The sequence below is a fragment of the Brienomyrus brachyistius genome, chromosome 7 (genome assembly GCF_023856365.1).
Source record: "Brienomyrus brachyistius isolate T26 chromosome 7, BBRACH_0.4, whole genome shotgun sequence".
In the NCBI taxonomy this organism is placed as follows: Eukaryota; Metazoa; Chordata; class Actinopteri; order Osteoglossiformes; family Mormyridae; genus Brienomyrus; species Brienomyrus brachyistius.
The window spans coordinates 30,346,833-30,366,176 of NC_064539.1; the positions used below are offsets into that span (position 1 = coordinate 30,346,833).

The window sequence follows — 19,344 nt, forward strand, 5'->3', positions numbered from 1 at the left end:
TTTACAGCACATTGAAAGACAACACATTTATTGAAATGTACTGTATTGTAAGAGATTGTAGTTTTTTATTTAGATAAGCATCATTCGTGATGCACAGAAATTCTGGCCTAATCTGTAGCAAAGCCTGTCACACACCACAAAGACACACTGTAACACCCCGACTGAAAAAGGAACACAGGAAATCCAAGGTGCACATACATTCAGGTTAATACCATCGTATAGTTACATTCATAAGAAGTGTCCCGTTCATGTATTCACAGTTTTTATTCAAAATATTAACAAAACCTTATTTTTATCAGTGCAAAGAACATTATTTCATCCCGCATAGTCACAATTATCAAAATTAGGCGTAGCAAGCAATGCTAACTGGATGTATCCTGCAAAGATACAACTTTTCTTGTAACATGTAGCATTTGAAATTAATGCCGCGTTGACATCTGATTTGCAAGTTGGCTGCCAGTGTGCAAAGAGGATGACATGCAGTATTAATGGTAAATCACCGAATATGCTGCATTAAGACTCAGCAGCATAACACTGTACACTCCACTGCTTTAATACTCAGCTGTAAAGTAGTGTGACCCCTGCATTAATACTGAATGGTGCAGAAGAGCACACATCTGCACTGTAAAGTATGCTGTTGTATTACTTGTATAGGCTACTATACAATACAGTGTTGTATTATTATAGTAATATGGAATACACTTCAGAGTGACTGTGACTACAACTACGACTACATTTTATACAGTTTTTCACAAAAACCAGTCTTTTACAAAGTTAAAAAGACATAAAAATACGATAAAATAAAAGGGCCAGTAGGCTGTTTTCTGTACAAATGATGGTCAAAAATAAGATTATATTAATATATAAAGTATATTACAAAAATTAAATAAATGAATACATAAATTAGAAACCAGACAAAGTATTCAAACATAAAACAGCTTTGTAGGTTATATCATTTTTATCATTCCAGGTGGTTTTCAAACAGGGCTTTTGGACAGGTTTGTCAGAGACAAAGGCAGTGGGATAAGGCAGCGTTTCCCAACCTGGTCCTTGGGAATCACCAGACTCCACATTTTTGCTTCCTCCGAGCTCCCTGCCAGACAGTCCACATTTTAGCTCCTCAGCTGATCTGGGGATCTCCAAAAACCAGGTTGCGAAACACTGGGATACGATACTCACTGATCAGACCCTTTTTTGGAGGGGATGACTGGATTTAGCAGTGTTACTGTTCCATCAGTAGTATAACCCTAAAGTACAGTGCTGTATGGCTAGCTACAGATGCAGTATACAATCCTGTGTTAGGTGTAAACTACTGCTCAGCCTGCTAAAAATGACACAATTCAATCTCAGTAAAGCCTTCTTACTATGTATTTGCAGTAAATACAATATGAGATGCAATAGAGCAATACTGAAAGTAGGTTCATATTTACACGAAGCCTCCATCTAACAAATGCTTATTCGGGAGATAATTGTGCTGTAATGAAAGATCTACTCATTGCTTAGAGAAAATTCCTGGGAGTGTTTGACATATTATGGTCCTGAGGGTCTAGAGATTAATCCCACCAACAGAAATGTGGATGATTCTCCTTCATTATCTTTAATATCCTTATTGCACAAATCAGAGTACAGAACCAATAATCTAGAAAAAGAAATGGTAAATATCCAGTCATTTCTGCCTTCATTGGAGAAACACACAACTGAAAATACCTAAAATATCATCTTAAATCAATTTATATGTTACAGATGGAGCTGGTGGATACTGAGATTAATCAGTTCACAAGATTTTTCTCGTGGAGAAATTTCTTACTTCATATATATGTAATAAATATTTTAATTAAAATTGCTGTTATCTAAATAACAGATTTTTAATCAACAACTTTTTCAGCCTACAACACCGTACAATGACATTTCCATATCCTTAGCATAAATCATGAAACGTGATGCTGTACATAGATTTTATGGGTGTGTTGCTTTTTCACTCAAAATACTACTGGTTCTGGGTTATTAAATTGTTTTCCATTATATTTTCAGGTAAAATAAACAATTACAGAAATATTTTCTAGTTCTTTTTTTTTCAGTCAAAAGTCTATGTACCTCCACTGTGCTTTGGGAACGAAATTGATTTTTAAATTGATTCTTTGTTTTTTCCCCATTAGAAAATATTTTGTACATCTCAATAGGCAGAAGCGGGAATTAGATGAACAAACACAAACACATACATCCTGTACACATGCAAACATCTTTCTCACACACAAACACCCTTTCACCGTCACACAAGGTGTCTCAATGTCTCAGCCCAGGATGTCCAGGTAGACGGGTGAGGTTTTCGCCAAATTAAGCAGTGAGTTGTGAATCTCCTTGATGTTAATCCTAAGGTGTGGCTCTCGCTGCCAGCAGCCTAGCATCAGGTCGTAAGCCTCCTTGGAGCAGGTACGAGGTCGCTGGAGGACCCGGCCTTGTGTGATGCATTCGATCACCTGTAAGGAGAGAGCAAATGCTTTAGATCAGTGTTTTCCAACCTGGTCCATGGGGACATCCAGTCCACGTTTTTGCTCCCTCCCAAGAAGCAAAAATGTGGACTGTCTGGCAGGGACATTCCCAAGAACCTACAGGATCTTACTGGATATAATATGTAGTAATCAGCCTATCATCACTCAAAGAAACATCTAGAAAATGTTTAAGACAAGGTTGGCCAATCTTATGCGTAAAGGGCCAGTGTGTATGCAGGTTTTTGGAAAAATCTTTTGGTCAGCTGTTCAAACCCAGGTGTGAGGACTCTTTCAGCCAATCAGTTGTCTAATTACTAATCTAATTAGGGAAGTGTAGCTATGACCAGCATACACAATGGTCCTTTCGGGATAAGACTGGCCACCCCTGGTTTAAGACAATCAGATAAATTTATTATTATTCAAACATCCATCCATCCATTTTCCAAACTGCTTATCCTACTGGGTCGTGGGGGGATATAGCAACTCCAATTAGCCTCAGCATGTTTTTGGACTGTGAGGGGAAACTGGAGTACCCGGAGGAAACCCCACGACGATATGGGGAGAACATGCAAACTCCGCACACATGTGACCCAGGCGGAGACTCAAACCCAGGTCCCAGAGGTATGAGGCAATAGTGCTAACCACTGCACCACCATGCCGCCCCATTATTCAAACAGTCAAATTTTATTTAGTATATCGTCTTTTCATCTAGACTTTCCCCGAAACAAAAACAGAATTTAGAATTTATACCAATAAATGTATAAATCCAATGTGTATAATTACAGACCAGAACTCATATTGCTGGATGCAGGCATACCTGCAGGGTTTGATCTTGAGTTTGTAGCCCACAAACATACACCCTGACCAGTTTATAGTGATAGAACTATAGGAGATTACTGCTAGCACTGGGATTGTAATTCTCTTTCCTATTGGTGTCCCACAGAGATTACTGCTAGCACTGGGATTGTAATTCTCTTTCCTATTGGTGTCCCTCAGAGATTACTGCTAGCACTGGGATTGTAATTCTGTCTTTCCTATTGGTGTCCCACAGAGATTACTGCTAGCACTGGGATTGTAATTCTCTTTCCTATTGGTGTCCCTCAGAGATTACTGCTAGCACTGGGATTGTAATTCTCTTTCCTATTGGTGTCCCACAGAGATTACTGCTAGCACTGGGATTGTAATTCTCTCTTTCCTATAGGTGTCCCACAGAGATTACTGCTAGCGCTGCGATTGTAATTCTCTTTCCTATTGGTGTCCCACAGAGATTACTGCCAGCGCTGGGATTGTAATTCTCTTTCCTATTGGTGTCCCACAGAGATTACTGCTAGCACTGGGATTGTAATTCTCTCTTTCCTATTGGTGTCCCACAGAGATTACTGCTAGCGCTGGGATTCTCGGTTCTCTATCCCTCTTGCTTGGGATGATTTAAAAAATTATTTTAAAGTGTTAAATTTATTTTCATTCGTGAGCCCATGGAACTCATGGAACTAATGATGAGGTCCCTTGTTGACAGGGACCTGCAAGGACAAATCACAATTAATTTGCTATGCATGTTCCAACTGTGGTAGTGTTTTTATTTGAAATGTTCTCTGCATGCCCTACAGAAAAGGCTTAGGAGGGAAAGGATGAATCGATTTGTCACAGACCTCATTGTTAGACAGCTGGTACCAGGGCTGCTTGCCATAGGTGAAGATCTCCCACAGAACGACACCCAGACTCCACACGTCACTTTCCGTGGTGAACCTCCTGTACATGATGCTCTCTGGGGGCATCCAGCGTATGGGGAGCATGGTGTGGCCTCCCACCTGGGGCAGGAATACAGCATCGAATTATATACATTTACAGCTACCTGCACAAAAGCTCCAGACAGACATCATCACTAATGCAGAAATGCAGCCTAATTTGCCTCTTGTCACATAACTCAGGGGTGGCGAACCTGATCCATGAGGAGCCAATGTGAGTGCAGGTTTTTGGGACGACCCCTCAGTCAGCCAATAATAAAACAGTGGTTCACAACTCCAGTCCTGGGGACCCTCTGTCATTGGCTGATTGAGAGGTCATTCCAAAAACCTGCACCCACATTGGCTCCCCAAGGATCAGGATCCCCATCCCTGACATAATCTGTTTTTATTTAAATCACTTGGATTTTGTTGCTGTGGCCAACAGAAATTTTACTTTTGTGCAGGGGTAGATAGCTCAGATGCATAAAATAAAAATCCAGACCAAGATTTTGTTTCAATCAACCAGTTAAGTTCTCTGACTGACTCTTTAAACTCAACTTGTTGGCTGAAACAAAATCTTGATCCGGATTTTTACTTTCTAGACCTGAACTGTCTACCTCTGTTCTGTGTTATGGTTGGAATCTAAACATAATTGGCAATAAAACAAATGTAAACACTGCTACAAACTGGGTCAAGCTACTCAATGCTTGTGATGTAAATCGCAGGTGTTTAATGCACTGTTCAACATAGTATTTGTGCAGTTTACAAGAACCAACAGTCATTTAAGAAAACCTGACACGATAAGAGCCTCTTTACCAATCAGGTTATCTAAATCTCATTAGATCTTAATTAGTGCTCACCCTATAGTAATCAGTGCTGTACACATCCCGGGACATCCCAAAGTCTCCGATCTTCACGAGAAGGTTCTCCCCTACCAAGCAGTTGCGTGTAGCCAGGTCACGATGCACAAAGTGCTGAGAAGCCAAGTACACCATCCCTGCAGCAATCTGCTGGGCGATGTGCAGCATCTGGGAGGGGCTGAGCTCAGCCTGCACCACCTGCCGCCCATCTGCCATCAGGCCTGCGTCAGGACCGTGTGCCCTGGAACAGGGTCTATGCATTATGCCAATGTATGCACCGGCATGGTATTACATACACGCTATATAAACAATACCGCATGCAGACATGCCACTAAACGCACGTTTATAAGTATATATACAGGTAAACAAACCTGAGAAACCTGTTGAGATCCCCATGTCTCATATACTCAAATACCATGATGAGAGGGTCACCTTCCACACAGACACCATAGAAAGTCACGATGTGTTCATGCTGAAGGTTAGTCAGAAGCTCTGCTTCCCGCCGAAAGTCTGCCCGGCAGTCTTCACTGGCTTCTTTCAGCATCTGCAGGACAGTTTACAAAGGATTGGCCTGCACAGGCAGTATTCACTGGCACCATCGACAAGACAGCTCATGCAGCATTAGGCCGTACAGACAGTCCTCGCTGGGCTGTTTACAAATAAAAATCGCTATTCTGTCCTCTTGTCCACATGAAGACTCACAGGAGGCTGACAGCCGAAGACGGCCTACATTTGCCAGTGCTGTGATGGCTTTCCACTGTCCATAGGCTGTATGGCATCAAGCACAGTGAAACGTCAATGGCCGCATACCTTAACAGCTACCAGCATTTTCTCCTGATCGCGAGACAAGCTGTAACATTCTGCCAGGAAGACCTTGCCAAATGCCCCCTCTCCCAGCTCCCTCTTCAGGACGATGTTGTGTCGTTTGATGTGCTTAACGACTGTGGAGCGGGTAAAGAACAGTGTTCACTTCATAGACAGAGGAAAAATCACTGCGACCCATCTGTGAACACTGGAAATGGATGGCAGATCCGCCATGAAATACCCTGGTTTGAGAAGACCGGTTTCAGACCAGATTCAGTCTCCAGCGGCATTAGTGGCAGTGATGATACTCACAGGATTATAACTGTCCCATCAGCAGTACTCACCACCGTGAGATTGTAGCATCACTGGTACTCACAAGTGTGTGATTGGAGCAAGCTGCTAGAGCCGCTGAAGTATTGTGGGTTCTCAATAACTGGAATCTTTGTCATTCCAATCATGACCAAGTCATTTCCCATCTCTGACGGGGTAGTGTTGCCATTTGAAACGTGATGAAGGGGGCTGGCAGAGTCATCATCGTTACTGATCACAGAAGATGATGCTGAAAAAGAGAAATGCGATGAGACAAACACACACACAAACACTCACAGAAAAACACTTTGAACGGTCTTTCATTTTGGATTTTAGTGAGAAACATGTCCTTCATCCCTCCTCCATCCACATAGCAGTTTTCCATACAACTTCTCTGGTAGAGGGCTGTACTGAGCCTGGAAGCATCCCAGGAGCCACTTTGTAAGTCCATCTCAGGCCGCTTAGGAAATCAAACACTACTGGTAAATATAGAGTAATCAATTCATCGAGCTCACATGCATTTGGATTGCATGAGGAAACTGGAGTAGCCCAAGGAGACCTGTATCTCTCCATAAGGTAGATGAGATGCTCTTCAGCAGACACAAATACATAGATATCGCCCTACCTTCTGCACAACCATCTCTGCATTGCAACAACCAAAACCATAAGGTCTAAATAATTAACCAGGAAACACCTAAAATCAACTGTGGCAGATAAATCCCACGGTACTTTCTTCACGAACTACGATAAGCCTGATAAAATAATCTGATTCCCATCTGTTTATCCGGATTTACCTTTCATTCCAAATTTTGAGTTTCTTCCAAATTTCAGAAGAACCAGCAAAAGAATGAATCCAGTAAAAGCCACGGCTGCAACTCCCACGACTACATACACCTAGAAAAACAATTCACAAGATGCACATGACATAATACACACTGTACACACTGTCTACATAATCACAGCCACACTGTACACACTGCTTGAGAACATGCAATCACAATGTCCACACTGTCGACATACTTAAAGCCATGCTGTACACACTGTATGGGCTACAGTCATAATATACACACTGTCTACGTACATGCAATCACAGTATGCACACTGTCTACATACTCACAGCCACACTGTACACACTGTCTGCGTACATGCAATCACAGTGTACACACTGTCAACATACTCACAGCCACACTGTACACACTGTCTACATAATCACAGCCACACTGTACACACTGCTTGAGAACATGCAATCACAGTGTCCACACTGTCAACATACGTAAAGCCATGCTGTACACACTGTATGGGCTACAGTCATAATATACACACTGTCTACATACTCACAGCCACACTGTACACACTGTCTGCGTACATGCAATCACAGTGTACACACTGTCAACATACTTAAAGCCATGCTGTACACACTGTATGGGCTACAGTCATAATATACACACTGTCTACATAATCACAGCCACACTGTACACACTGTCTGTGTACATGCAATCACAGTATGCACACTGTCTACATACTCACAGCCACACTGTACACACTGTCTGCGTACATGCAATCACAGTATATACACTGTCTACATACTCACAGCCACACTGTACACACTGTCTGCGTACATGCAATCACAGTATGCACACTGTCTACATACTCACAGCCACACTGTACACACTGTCTGCGTACATGCAATCACAGTATGCCCACTGTCTACATACTCACAGCCACACTGTACACACTGTCTGTGTACATGCAGTCACAGTATACACACTGTCTACAAACTCACAGCCACACTGTATAAACTGTCTATATATATGCAGTCACACTGTACATACTATGCACATACTTACAGCCACACTATCAGCAGGTTCAGAGTCAGCTGATGTTTAAAAAATGAAATTGAAATATGAGATTAATTTCCGAAGAAAAACTATTCAATAATGTATCCATCCATCTGGCTTTTGATACACATACTCTTCATGGTTATTATACTATACAAACACTTTCTGTTCACTAGTATTTTTTTTTGATACCATTAAAAATATATTGTATAGAAGCTATTTGATGTACTTGTAATAAAATGTAAATTCATAACCCCAAACATTTAAACAGAAAATGTAAATAATAATAATAATGATAAAAAAAAAATAATAGGCAGAAATACTCTACAGCACTGTTTCCCAACCCAGTTCTTGGAAATTTTTGCTCCCTCCCAGCTCCCAACACAACTGTACCATGGATTTGGTGTTTTTTATTCGCTGGGAACTGGGAGGGAGCACAAATTTTGACTCTGAGTGTCTCCAAGAACTGGGTTGGGACACACTGCTCTACAGACACGATAAACTGGGTCAGTGATTATGTATATTTTGGTTTTTGTATGTCCAATAAATCTTTTGTGCTTAATTTTAGCTTGTTCACAATATCCTGAAACTTATCCTGATTGTCATAGAAACAAAATGTTAGCTTTAATCAAAACCTGACCAACATGCTGTTTAATAGACAGTACAAAGATACTTACCATCATAATCAAAATCTGTTATAAAAAGATAAAAAAAAAAATCAATAGCATTTGTTATTACAGAGTATAATTACTGTAAGCACAGGAACAAACAAGTGATGGATGTTTCCATGCTGATAAACCGTAAAAACAGTAAAGGGGGAAACTTTACTTAACGGGGCACAAATACTTAGCAATAACTCCATTATTACTGAAGTACAAATCATGAACAAATATAGTCGCTACTTGAGATGTGTCATGATTCATTAATGATGAACAAATATGAGATCACTATTTCACTTGTGTTATTCATTAATTGTTCCTTTAGTAATTGTTGTAGTGATGGTAATGGATAAACCATTTAGTAATGGTTTACGTAATTAACAGATATAGTAACAAATATAGTAACTGTCTGAGATAAGACATGCACCACAGTTCGTTAAAGATAAATTAACATGAGATAAGTATGTAACCAAGACTTAGTTTGTGGTTAATTAATAAATAAGTAATATATTTTTTGTGTCCCGTCAAGTAAAGTGTTATCCAATAAATTATAAATGGGAGCAAATCAGACTCATACACCTTGGATATGGACTTTTAACTGGAGAGTCTTCATACCGGAATGAAAGGTTCACAGCCACCCATGTCAAGCACAAATGTGCCTACATAGAATGTGAGTTCTGTGTATACTTACCAATCTCAGGCATGCGCATGAAGTGTGCAAACACTGTCTTCTGGTCCTGGCCAAACTGGTTCTTGGCCACCAAAGTGTAATCCCCATTGTTAATGTGTGTAGGATTGTCTAGCTGCAGACAGCCGTGATACTCGCTCTCTGTCCAGTCGTGGATCAGCGTCTTGATGTAGATTTGGTCAGGGACGAGCATCCCTTGGTGATACCACTGCAGCTCTGGCCTGGGATTTCCCGCCACACTGAAGGGGATGCACCAGTGGTGATCCAGCACTGGAGTCAGGAGCTGCAGGATCCTTGGAGAAACTGAGCACATGTTCAGAAGAGCATCACATATTTCTTTAGGCAGAGCACAAATAATTACAGTATAAACTGCGTCAAACATAAAATTACAGAAAGACAGATACACATAATCAACCAAGCATGCGCGCCACATGAATACAAAGCTACAATGTTGGGCTCACACAGAATGTTGAGCAGCACAGAGGCTTCGCTGCCCCCGGCCGTGTTCTCAGCGCTGCACATGACCCGTCGGCCGTTGTCGGAAACAGAAAGCCCCTTCAGGGTTAGGACAGCCTTGAGTGCATAGCTATCAACCTGGGAAGACATAACCATGATACCATTTCAGAGGATATACAGATGTATATCTGAGAGAAGATATACTGTATACTTCCAGTGAGTTGACATACTTACTTTTTCATACTTATAACACTTCATCATTATTATCATCAATCATCGCAATAGATTTTATTTCAGTTTTGGTCGGTATATTTTGAAAATGCAAATATAAAAGGAGCGGCGCTATGTAGCAGCTACGCATGAAAGAGGCAGCTGTAGAACACCTGGCCTTGTTAAATACAGTAACTCTAAAAGTATTTTACAAATCTTTTTCAAGCTTCGTCCACTTGTGGCTTCAACAGACGACAGGGGCTTATTGGGGAAACCAAAATCAACACTGGTTGACAAAATCAACATTGGGAACAAAACACAAAAATAACAGGACCACAAGGGGTCAGAAATAAAGAGGGGAAAAGACTCCAAACTGAACCATAAAATCATAAAATAGACCTACACAGAGAAACAAGTAGTACAGAGACCAGAATAAAAGAAACAGGCTGCATAACATTCAAAAGACCAAAGCACACAGCATATAACATTAATGACAGACTAGCAAACTGAGTGAGATCAGGCACTTAAATACATACAAATCATCAGGATAAATAAAGGACAAGTGTAACTTGTAATAAACTCAACCAATCAAATGGAACACAGATTGACTAGAAATAGGTGGGGTGAATTACAATTAACTAATCACAGAACAAGAGAACTCAAGCACTAAGAGCTATGAAGCACTATGTAGCACTATGAAGCACTATGAAGCACTATGAAGCACTAAAAGCTAACAACAGTATGAAAAACTAAGAAGCAAAGAACACACAAACAAAACAAGACACAGGCAGGATAAACCATGAAAGATACAAGGAAAAACCAAAAGTTAAGGATAAAATAAAACCCAAAAATAAACAAATTGTGAGGCAGGCCAATGGCCAGCCTCAAACACACAACTGGTGTCAGCTTCTAAGCGACTCACTCAACCCATGAGCTATGCAGCAGTCTGGGGAGCTAGAGAAACATACTAGGGACTTGAAGGACAAGAAACAGGGTGGAGAACAGGATGGCCAGCGACACCTGCTGGCCAAACAGGGAGGAGACACGAAAGGCTGGGGCAGACAGTACAGACCCTGACACATTGTATGGGTAACAAACTAAAAGTGGTCAAATTCTGAGACTGATCACCTCAAAACTGAAGCAGTGATACCAAAAAAAACCAGTTTCAAACATTTGATCCCATAGAAAAATAGGCGTGTAACAATACACATATTCATATAGAAAATTTTCAGTATGGGTCTTTTGGTTCAGTACACATATGTGCCAAACAAAATCAACACATGTGAACCTTTGTGTGGTTGTGTGTTTCCCCTGAGCAACATTCGGAAAGGGGCTGATGAAGCCGCCCCACTATTCATGCATGCCTACGTCCTACAGCAAAAAGAAGAGAGATGAGACCTCGGCCTTGTCAAAAGGACAACTTTAGTCAATGTCACTGTTATATTTACTCTATTTGATCTTTAATAGATCATATTATCACCATCTACAACTTAAAATCTATACCTGATAGATCTAAGACCTGAGCTCCAAAACTGAAACAGTAGCAATAGGTAGCAGCAGAGTATGGAAGCAGACTGAAAAAGATCTGCGAAATACTTTTTGAGTTATGGCACTAATAGGATTAAGTGTCCAAAACTGCCGTTTTCTTTGCTAAAACTATGCAGCACTGCTTCAATTTTGGTGTGATGTTTAAAAATTGAATTAGTTCAATTGTGTGCAAAATGCACTTTCCCAAAACACAACAGGAAGTGTGAGCTTCATGGTAAATAAATAAAGATGCAAAAATGTTGTAGTTGCACTTAACAAGTAATTTCATAAACAAAGAGACTATACTGCCAATCCCAAAACAATGTAGGATGAACCAGTCATTTTGTTAGTTTGCTAGATATTTCTTTGTTATTTTACTATATGGGACTATCCCTTGTGTCACAAATGACAACTCTGTTCAGAAGAGGTGTCAGATTACTGGTCCACAATACAGTTTCATACAGTCACCGTCAATTTTATAATTCATTATTAAATCCTGTCAGCAGATCGAGCTTTCATAATAGTATTCCATTAATAAGCAGTACTAGCGATATTACACAAAAATATATCAGTTATTGGTATCATTCAAAATTTCCCTTTCAGTGTAACCAGGAAATACAATTATGTTTAAGGTTAGGGTTAAGGATACAGTTAGAATACGGCTAGTAAGACTGCAAACCTCACCTGACGTACAGTGACTATACTGCTTGTGTCCCATTTAAGCTGAGGAGTGGGTACCCCAGATGTACTACATGTCACTGCAATTTCACTTCCTTCCATTTCAGTGATGACAGATGGACTGGTCACAGTATTTGGAGGAACTACAAGCAACAAAATAGAAAGTAAATTCTTTCCTTCAAAGCAGCTTGAAAATACATATTCAGCTTATCTGTGTTTAGGTTTTGTGGTAAACATTAACACATATGACAAATGAATGCAGGAATACAAGTGTACTGGGAATAAGGTAACAGCATACACACATTCAGGTATGCTGGGGGTAGTAACAGCACCTACACATATACAAATATACTGAGTATACAGGAAAAGCACTCCCACACATAGACGTATGCTTCGGATACAGTAACAGCACTCACATACATACAGGTATGCTGGGGATAGAGGAACAGTACTCATATACATACAGGTATGCTTGGGGTAGAGTAACAGCACTCATGTACATACAGGTATCTTGGTGGTAGAGTAACAGCACTTACACACATACAGGTATGTTGGCAGTAGAGTAACAGCACTGTCATACATACAGGTATGTTGGCGGTAGAGTAACAGCACTCTCACACATACAGGTATTTTGGCGGTAGAGTAACAGCACTCTCACGCATACAGGCATTTTGGCGGTAGAGTAACAGCACTCTCACACATACAGGTATGTTGGTGGTAGAGTAACAGCACTCTCACACATACAGGTATGCTGGCGGTAGAGTAACAGCACTCTCACACATACAGGTATGTTGGTGGTAGAGTAACAGCACTCTCACACATACAGGTATGTTGGCGGTAGAGTAACAGCACTCTCACACATACAGATATTTTGGTGGTAGAATAACAGCACTCTCACGCATACAGGCATTTTGGCGGTAGAGAAACAGCACTCTCACACATACAGATATGTTGGTGGTAGAATAACAGCACTCTCACACATACAGGTATGTTGGTGGTAGAGTAACAGCACTCTCACACATACAGGTATTTTGGTGGTAGAATAACAGCACTCTCACACAGACAGGCATTTTGGTGGTAGAGTAACGGCACTCACACACATACAGGTATGCAATGTTATAGTATTCAGCCTAATGCCAACAATTACAACAATCAATAAAATGTTTGTTTAAAGTACATTTGTATTCTTATATGTTATTAAATGTCATTCTTTAATGTTCAGGTATTTTCCTGATGTCTTGAATTTATTAACTGCTGTCATTTCTTGACATTCTTCCTGAAATGTGGCTGTTGTGGTCTCACACACATGTGTGCACTATTAAAAAAGTACCGCATGTGGGAGGAGAGAGCTGGGACAGCGGCTTCTCTCCAACACCTTCTTCTAGACAGCGCAACTTCTGGCTCTCAGCCTGCTCTCCCAGAAAGTGTCTGAGCCAGAGGTTCCCACAGGAGCATTGGAGAGGGTTTCCACCCAGCAGCCTAGGGCACAGTGCACTAAAGTTAGCATGGTTAGCATACACTTAGCAACACAGGGATCTTATGGTTAACATAACTAGCAGACACGAGTACACAAGAGAGTTAGGGTTAGCAAGGGTAACCCACACTGAGCCACACAGGTTAGCCTGTTGTCATCAGATATATATGTTTAAGTATCTCAGTTTCATTCAAGGCAATGAGGCAGAAAATTACTATTTATTTGTATAATTAAAATGTGTGCATCCTATGAAATGGAAAAATATTGAATTAAAAAACTTACAGATATGAAATGTTTATGTTTTGAAAGGATTTCCATGACAACGTAGGTAATCTGTTGTCCTTTAGATTCCTATGAACCAAAATAAAAATGTGGTCAGCTGCTATATTCAAACACATTTGTACACCAATTATCACAAACTTTAAGAAAAATATATTTTAAACCAGGGAAAACCTATTAATTCATATTCTCTAGAGCCAACATTAACAGTATACAAATCAGACATTATGAACAATCATTTTCCATAAGGAACAAATAAATATAGGTGATTTTGTCTGACTTTCTGAATTTTCCACTGCAGGTACCGATGTGGCTTCTGCTATTTACATTCATGATACAGTCAACACTGTCACAATTAAGACTATTGCAAGACTTCCATTACCATCCATCCATCTTCCAAACCGCTTATCCTACTGGGTCACGGGGGGGTCCGGAGCCTATCCCAGAAGCAATGGGTACGAGGCAGGGAACAACCCAGGATAGGGGGCCAGCCCATCGCAGGGCACACTCACACACCATTCACGCACACATGCACACCTACGGGCAATTTAGTAACTCCAATTAGCCTCAGCATGTTTTTTTTGGACTGTGGGGGGAAACCGGAGTACCCGGAGGAAACACCACAATGACATGGGGAGAACATGCAAACTCCACACACATGCGGAGACTCGAACCCGGGTCCCAGAGGTGTGAGGCAACAGTGCTAACCACTGCACCACCATGCCGTCCCACTTCCATTACTGTTAACCTTAATAACATGCATATATATTGTGCACTGTTTTTTGATATGACCTCACTTTCAATTACAGACATCAGTAAATATAACAATTAGTTACAAAAATGATAAAAATGATAAACAAACTTACAGATACTGCAGTTTGGCGTTACTCAGAAAGGCCACTGGGGAAATGGAAGTCAAGTCTGTCTTTGTCACAGTTCTGTTAGAGGAAAGTAAAACATTCTGTTTTGTGGCTCCATGTGCTGATTTTATTTAATGTGAGAAATGATCCTAGATCCCTCCACTCTTTACATAGTTATTTGCATGAAAAATACACCTCTGCCTTCAACCCACATACCCATGGCACCAACTTTCAGTTACTAAAGTATGTAAAAAGGAAGCTAAATTGGTTATTTTTTAACAATAATTAGTTCAACCATGTCTAAAACCCATACACATTATGAAGAACCGGACTGAACAGGCAAAAGCAGTGTTTTAGCTGCAGCAATAACGTTCTGCACTTCAGTACATTTCATCTCGACTGACCAAAGCTGTATTTGGGTGACACTTTAATTAATGGGGCCCAAATACTTAGCAGTAACTAGTACTGAAGTACAAATTATGCACAAATTGAGTGACTACTTGAGATTAAAAATGCGTCATGATTCATTAATGGTCAACAAACATGAGATGAATATTTCACTTGTTTAATTAATAACTTGCTCTTCAGTAGTTCCTTGGTAGCTCCTAGTGTTTCACAAAGGTTTACAGAATTAATAGAGTAACTTCACAATTCATTAAAGATGAACAAACATGAGAGAAGTATTTGATCACACTGAGGGGACACAAATTATGTAGTAGCACATGCTTGCTTAATGCATTAATTAACCAGTAACTAAGTATTAGTTATGTACTGATCCAATATTTGTTCATCATTATTCAAACATGACGGTTCATGTATTTCATTCAGGAACTATATCAGTTAACTGCTAACTAATTAGTTAATAATTAACTAATACAGTTTCTGCATGGAATACATGAACCATCATAATTGATTAATGGTGAGCTGACAGTTAGTGGTAAACATGCACTAGTATACTGTGTCCCCTCAAGTAAAGTGTCACGCAGTATTTCACTTGTGTTATTCATTCATTATTTGTTACTCTGATAGTTCTTTCGGCAATTCACAAAGGTTCGCAGAAGTAACGGATATAGTAACAAATATAATAAGTTCTTGAGATAAAAGATGCATCACGATTCATTAATGATGAGATCAGCATGTACCTAGCACTTAGTTTGTGGTTAGAATTAGAATTTACAATTTGGTGATCAGTGATCATTGTTGACACACCACAGCACACAGTGCACAACAATGAAATGTGTTCTCTGCATTTAACCCATATGTGACATACAGGGGGCAGCTAATTCAGTGCTTACAGGCAGTACCTTGCTCAAGGTACCTCAGTGGTGCCTTGCTGATTCATACAAAAGCAATAGTTAAATACTACGTCGTTTGTGGCCCCTTCAAATAAAGTCTTACAGCATTTTGTTGTGAGCAGATGTCTGACTTCGAAAACTCAATAAACCCATAAAAAATGCATGATACTTACAGACTCCTGAGGTTTGTATAGAACTTTAGATCATTGTCATTGATTGAAGATAGTCTGCTTTGATTTGCAATAAATCTATTAAAATAAATAAACACATTTCAAATACGAAACAATAATGTTCACTTTGCAAATATTTACTGTTTAATATTTACTATTTCCATGATGCAGATATTACTGATTTATTTCACTTCGAGTGATATCAATTGCCATTTACATTGTGGGACTGTAGCCAATGTGTAAAACTGTTATAGTACACAAACTTCTGAAACTGCAGTCAAAAGGCAAATACACCACAGTGTAACAATCTGAGCATTACGCTAACAGTACCTGGTAGCCAATTTCCTTGAAACATACAGAACAACAATATAAAGTATTAAGTTTTTTTGCATTTCAGCCAAGTTACACCTTTGAAACTGTAAAGGTTGTCTGTAGGCCTATAATGTATCACAGTCTAAAACAAATAAAGGCCAAATTTACACGCATTTCTCCCAAGAGCGGGTATTATTCTATATCGATATTCAGTTTAATTAACAAGAAATTAAAATCCCTACACAGAGAAATAATAAATGTAAAAACAGCCGTTTTATAGCGTATTCCCCATCATCTAGCACTCTTTGATAGTCACTTGGAAACGTTGCCATTTGCGCACATTGTCCCACCTCTACAGGAGTCCCGCTTGTTTCATTTGAAACATATTTCTATCGTTTAATAACAGAAAATGGGAGCCGCTTATTCTTAAATAATAATAACCCAGTAGAATTACGCACCTGGTGTAAATTACTAAATGTTAATACTTCACCAATATTAAAATGCAAGAGTTGTAAATTATAGGGAAAATTAACGAACATACTCCTCCTAATACCACTATTTCGTATACGATACTTCAGTTCCTTTGTCTAATGTAAATCTTTGGTTTATTATTCGGTTTAACTGGATTATTATGGTTTGCACGAGTACTAGTAGAAATTGTGTAAAAAAAATAATGATAGATCTTACTCACATTTCGGTGACATTTTCCATGTCAATATCTGACTGGAGAACAGGGAATGCCACAAGCCCAGGATCCTGTTCAAGACATACGATTCTGGACGCATTGCAAATGCAAGATGCGGGACAAGCGTCGCAAGCCCTCCAGAACCCGAGCAGAACCCAGCAGAACCCCCAACAAGGCGTTCCATCCCCCTTCCAGAAGGAAATCATGGCGGATCCTGCGATGCCAAAACCTCAGCCTGGATACAGAGAGTCGGCGAGCGAATGTGATGGAATGGTCTTTCTCTCTGTCTCCGCGAAAATTGTCCTGCAGTGTCACATTTCTAAATAATGAAAATGTCCCAGAGATTCGGCCCAATCAGTATTGCTGTCCCCCCCCCCACCCACCCCGCTGCACGGGGTAGATCTTGATTTTCAATAGCGCAGAGGAACCGTAGACTGAAAGAAGAAAACGATTGTGATAACAGGGTACCAGACTGCGCCGATCGCCGCCTACAACCGCATAAGCGGCGGTGTAAAAGTGTTCATAGCCAAGAGCATGTTATCCACCTATGCATTTCGATGTAACGATGCATACGTTTTCAGAGTAAAAGCCCTTAGACGTAGACATACAGAGTACACACCGCCGGTAGAACTGATAAACATTAAATAAGGCTAAGGAAATTATACCGTGATGTAGCTAAATGCGTTTACTTTCATTACAATGCTCAGAAAATTATTTACAATACTTAGTCTATTTGTGCCTCCAGACAGTATATATAGCATTCCAATTACCTGAGGTGTTAAAAGGCAGAGATATATGCGCACTTCCCCTCAAACACTCTATCCTATGTATCTGTGACGTGCAGTTTGACGCACAACATGGGTTGAATCTAAGACAAATAATTACGATATAAAGCGTATCTGTACAGTCCGTGGAAGTGCTGTTGACGGCATTTTAGGGAAATAAGCTAATTGAAATTGCAAATTTATCCGCGGGTATTGTCTGAGAATTTGATATATTTTTGTATGCATGTCGATGACCGGAAATTGATAGCCATTGACATGAAAACGGAATAATAATCTGAGTACTCAGATCAATTACTGAAGACGCAAACAAAATGAAGCGTAACGGTGTAGCTATACCTTTTCGACAAAAATGATATAGCGCAGCTGCATTTCTGTATATACAAAGCCTTGTTGAAGGCTGAAATACGGTACTATTCGATCATCACGCGTCACAATACATTCCCTAAATCTTATGCATATTTATTAATATCAGAAACTTGATTGAATCCAATTAGCTTTCCCGTAATATTACACGTCACGTGAAGTTATAGTGTATTATTAGCACCTATACGCTGTCAAGTATCAAGTTTTATTTTTCCACATACACAATAATGCACTGTACCACTGTGCAGTGAAATGCATTTCCACCTGTTTAATGAAATGTACTTGATGAAATATGTAACAGAAAGACAAAAGCGAAAGATTCTAACAAGCTACGAGTAATACGATTGTAATAAAGAATAAGAATAAAATAACCCGTTAAATAAAATATAATAAGATTAAAATACACCAAGACAGAGAGTAGAATATCAACATGTAAAAAACAGAAAAAAATGTTCCATGATAGTGGGTCGTTCTTATAGTTCATGCCAATTACCGCTTATTTTACTTATGCAGGAATAAGAAAACTTCATTATCATTGAATTGCCGAGAATAACAAACAACGAAATTACGATGTATTCCCTGATTTACCAAGTCCAATATTTATAGCAGAATACGAAATACTCCTTCTCACCCTTAAAGAAACTTCCTCCAGTCTGTCCTTGGGATCTTCTTCCTTCATACACTCCAACCTGATTCTCAGACAAAGCTTTTTAGATCATATACAGGCTTTTAATACACTCTCTCTGTTTAAGTCTAGAATGATAAGATAAGTGCTAAGTCTCACCTACTGCTACAGGTGCTTATAGGTAAACGATGGATGATAACCACAAAACTATCTGTGAGAGTTAGGAGAGACTATTAATGCTGTATTTACTCCTT

The 19,344-nt window shown here is 39.7% G+C and overlaps 1 protein-coding gene across 2 annotated transcripts; it reads right to left on the bottom strand.

The window, feature by feature from the left end:
• Window positions 1-1,578: 1,578 nt before the first annotated feature.
• LOC125746797 (BDNF/NT-3 growth factors receptor-like) lies at window positions 1,579-18,185 on the bottom strand. 2 transcript variants are annotated; one of them, XM_049021261.1, is made up of 18 exons: window positions 18,088-18,185; window positions 17,324-17,552; window positions 16,324-16,398; window positions 14,862-14,933; window positions 13,999-14,067; window positions 13,573-13,721; window positions 12,249-12,385; window positions 9,833-9,965; window positions 9,375-9,674; window positions 8,702-8,716; window positions 8,034-8,062; window positions 6,981-7,080; window positions 6,254-6,436; window positions 5,884-6,014; window positions 5,445-5,617; window positions 5,074-5,314; window positions 4,139-4,297; window positions 1,579-2,477 (listed from the first exon to the last, which is right to left on the bottom strand). In XM_049021261.1, the coding sequence occupies exons 2-18, from the start codon at window positions 17,521-17,523 to the stop codon at window positions 2,292-2,294; spliced, it is 2,352 nt and encodes a 783-aa protein (XP_048877218.1). In that variant the 5' UTR covers window positions 17,524-17,552; window positions 18,088-18,185; the 3' UTR covers window positions 1,579-2,291. The 2 variants fall into 2 exon arrangements, with proteins under 2 accessions (XP_048877218.1, XP_048877219.1); XM_049021262.1 differs by having other exon boundaries at window positions 17,324-17,620; window positions 18,088-18,112.
• Between the last annotated feature and the right edge of the window lie 1,159 nt (window positions 18,186-19,344).

Excerpts from the sequence above, each read along its gene's own strand:
- LOC125746797 (XM_049021261.1), bottom strand. The coding sequence starts at position 17,523 with ATGATTTCCTTCTGGAAGGGGGATGGAACGCCTTGTTGGGGGTTCTGC. Across the intron at positions 9,675-9,832 it reads TGTGCTGCTCAACATTCTGT|TTTCTCCAAGGATCCTGCAG; the intron begins GTGAGCCCAACA and ends ACATGTGCTCAG. Across the intron at positions 4,298-5,073 it reads ACAGCACTGATTACTATAGG|GTGGGAGGCCACACCATGCT; the intron begins GTGAGCACTAAT and ends TTCCTGCCCCAG.